Source organism: Otolemur garnettii, unplaced genomic scaffold (assembly GCF_000181295.1).
Source record: "Otolemur garnettii isolate 467f Iridium unplaced genomic scaffold, OtoGar3 scaffold00013, whole genome shotgun sequence".
NCBI classification, from domain to species: domain Eukaryota; kingdom Metazoa; phylum Chordata; class Mammalia; order Primates; family Galagidae; genus Otolemur; species Otolemur garnettii.
In genome coordinates this window covers 22809219-22813045 of record NW_003852408.1, presented here as the reverse complement: position 1 = coordinate 22813045, position 3827 = coordinate 22809219, and the positions used below count along the sequence as shown (strand labels likewise).

General features: G+C 42.2%; 1 protein-coding gene across 1 annotated transcript in view; it reads left to right on the top strand.

Moving 5' to 3' along the window:
- Window positions 1-3694: 3694 nt before the first annotated feature.
- Window positions 3695-3827, top strand: part of PTH2R (parathyroid hormone 2 receptor) — an 89494-nt gene continuing 89361 nt past the window's right edge. Inside the window, exon 1 of the mRNA XM_012802127.1 lies at window positions 3695-3769. Coding sequence (XP_012657581.1) covers window positions 3695-3769 — 75 coding nt within the window. The remainder of the gene's footprint in view (window positions 3770-3827) is intronic.

The window sequence follows — 3827 nt, the reverse complement described above, 5'->3', positions numbered from 1 at the left end:
CCAAATCATCGTCATCATCATCATCAATCATGCTAATTATACTAGCTAACACTTACTGAGCACTTCCCCTGGACTTTATGTTTGGTAACCTATCTAATTTTTCCTACAAACTTTTGAGGAAGTGCAACGGACTGAGTGATTGTACTGTCTCTGTCCATATATGTGCTGAAATTCCAACCCCAAGGTGATGATACTAGGAGGTGGGGCCGTCGGGAGGTGATTTGCTCATGAAGGCTCTGCCTTTTAGAAGGTAGTAGTGCCCTGATAAAAGAAACTTAAGACAGATCCCTCACCCCTGCTGCCATATATGGTTATGGGAGAAGACAGAAGTAGTTAAAGAAGAAATGGGCCCTCACCAGACATCGAATCTGCCAGTACCTAGATCTTGGACTTCCCAGCCTCCAGAACTGTGAGAAATACATGTTTGTCGGTTAAGCCACGCAGTTTATGGTATTTTGTTATAGCATCGGAGCTAAGACAAGGAGGCTCACTTATTCCCCATTCTACAACTGAGGTAATTAAGACTAAAGAGGCCATTGGGTAATTTACCCAAAACAAATTCTTTTTGTAGGAAAATGTGTTACGTTTCCTCTTTTAGCAGTTAGCAAGTGGCAGAGCCAGAGTTAAAACCTAGGATATCCAGTTTCAGAATGTGCACCACTTAATTTCTTCCCTTAAGAGTCAAGACCAAGAGATTTAAAAAGGAATACAATCAGCCTAAATATATGAAATAGTTAAACTTAACTAATAAAGTGAAATTTAAAATTTAAATAATAATGGCACATCATTTTTGTTAAATTGTCAAGACTGATAAATACCAGTGAAGGCAAGGGTGTATGGAATGCTTTGCCAAGACTATATAATTGAATTAATTTATAAATATTCAAAATGAGGCTTACATTTGAGCATATGGTCTTAAGAAAACATTCATTTTTAAAAATTTATTTTAAGATAGTAGTCAATGATTTACATTAAAATACATGTTCAAGGATAATCATTATAGTGATTCAGCTCATCTCAGGTAAAGTCTATTTTACAAGCATGCGCCCTGATTCTGGTGCCACTGGTCAGGAAAATAGTGGACCTAAAAAGAAAAAAACAAACAAATAAATAAACAACAGAAAAAATAACAGACCACTTTGCCAGAAATAACCAATTTTGTTGGGCTTGTGATTTGATCAGGATTGAATCCTTTCATTGTCAAATCTCATTTTTTGTTTGTTATTGGAAATGATCAGACTTTTCCTTGCCTTTCATTGACTTTAAGGGTTGACGAGATATCATTTGCAAAGAGATTTCATGTTAAATCACTCCATTGACTTTGCAAAAAATTTGTTTTTAAAAAGTTATCAGCTTGTAAGTAATGACTAATTCTTCCAAATTTACCTGTTTCATAAGCAATTATGTATTTTATGGCAAGAGCCACAAAATGTTGATATTACAGCAATTTGTGCAATTATTTTTTTTTTAACCTTACTTAACATTTTTAATTTATCACTGTTTAATTAATCTTCAGGCTTTGAACACTTTCAGTCTGGAGCCTGATTTATACCTGTTTGTGTAAATGGACCTCTTGAAAAGGGTATGTTTTATAGAAGTTGATTGTAAGTTCCAGTGCATAGGCCTATCTTATTTTACTGAATGTTTGGTTAACAAACCACTTGGGCATCTCTTTGTTGCGATACAGGGTTTCTCAACTGTGGCACTATTGACATTTCAGAGCAGATAGCTCTCTGTTCCCAGGATCTGGCCTGTGAATTGAAGGATGGTTAGCAGCATGCACTACCCACTACCTGCCATTAGCTTCCAGGGTGACACTTGAAAAATGTCTCCACACATTGCCAGATTCCCCAGCGTGGAGCATGAAAGGACTTCTGGCTCAAAACCCATGGTATAATAGAGAATAAATCAGCCTCAATTTGGGGCAGGTGGAACAAAGAAATAAAAAGAACAACTGGGTAGAAAAGTGTTTCTAGTTTTGTGATGCCTAAGGAACATAAAAATAATGTAATAACTCCATTGTACAGATAGGAGAACAAATGATCAGGAGTGCCATAAGGACGGAGTATCTGGGCTGTGGTAAATACTTGAAGTTTATTTCCTTATCTATCAATACTGGTAACAAGAATGCTTATCTCTTGGAGTTCATATGAAGATTAATTTATGTTATGTCCTTAGAAGAGTAACTGAATAATGTAATCTATCACTATTATGACAATTACCTTCTTGATTGAATATAGTAATGTAAGAGGCAACAATTCTAAATCATTTAATCAAAGTGAAGATTTGGGGTAATCATGACTATAAAGTCTTCTATTTTAAAAACGAGTTCCAAACAAAACCCAAAGCCAAAAAACAAAAACTTTAAATCTGTGGTAGAATTAGTGGAAAGTGAATTTTGGGGAGTAATTTTGCCAGCACGTGCCCTGTGTATATGTTGTATAATTTAGGTCCTGCTATTTCAAAAAAATACAGGAGGTCGTTTCGAGTGTATGTACATAATATAAACCATGTTATTAAAATAGTGGATGTTTACAGATGTGTAGAAATAGACCTATGTCACCTCTCTGAAGTGTTTTAGAGCTGGCCAGCAAGCAACAATCTATACATTTTAAAAGAAACTCAGTTTTCATTTTGGCAGTAAATGAAAGCTGATTTGGGAGAAATCTCAGATCATTGTCAAGAGGAGACCAGGGAACTGTGCTTCCTCTTTAGGAATGTTTTCATTCTAACAGTATCAGGTCCTGGAAGACTCAATGTCTATAAAGCAAGGACTCTGGCATCGTGATAATTATGCCTCCAAAGGAAATACAGGAACAGGCGTTGTCCCAAAGGAAGGTGTTTACACACCCACACACCATGGGTCAAAGAATATTAGTTGTCTTTCTTTAATGCCTGTATTCAATATTCACAATACTATACAAAAAAAGACCCCCAATAAAAATATATTCTCTCTCTCTCTCACACACACATACACACACATAATTATTGGCTGAGGAGAAAATTAATCGGAGGACTGCAGAGGGCTGCCTAGACAGTTAAGTGAACAACCGCAGATTCATGGTCGGCCTGGCCTCGGAACCTTTTGACCACTTTGTCGGGTGTCCGGTTGGCTGATGGTCAGCGTGTGTCAAGATAAGAGGGAAGTTCTGGTTTTTATTCCCCATAGTCCCAGGGCGCACCCAGAGAAACAGCATTGAACCCGGGACTGAGAGGAAGGAAGTAGAGACCTTGTGAGTTGGGGGTGGCGGCAGCAGCGCCTCCGGATCCGTCGCCCCCGTTTCCCCACTCCGGGCCCCTGGGCTGCGGGACCAAGTGACTCCAAGAAAGGAGCGCGGGCACCTGCCAGGCGTCCCTGCGGCCGCGCGGGGCGCACTCAGAACCGCGGGGCGTGGGAGCCCCCTCTTCCTGCCGCGGGCAGCACGAGGCTGCGAGCCGAGCCCGGGACTCGAGCCGCTCGGAAGAAGACGGGACCAACCCCGGACCGCGACTCCGCAGGATCCGGGCTCCGAGACACGCGTGGAGCCGGCGGACAGACCCCGCGCACCCTCGGCTGTCCGCCCTGGGCACCGGCGCTCCAGCTGCGCCTAGTTCCTGGCCACAAGTTTGCCTCGAGTCAGCCAAGTTGGCGAGTTCGAAGCTTCTCCAGGCTTTAGGAGGAGGGTCCCTGCTTCTCGCTTCAGCCGTTCGGGGAATGGCCGGGCTGGGGGCGTCGCTTCTCGTCTGGGGGTGGCTGATGCTCGGCAACGGTCTCCTCGCCAGAGCCCAGGTAAGATCCAGTGCTCCGAGGCACCTGCTGCCCAGAGCCTTGGCGGGGACTCAGCCGT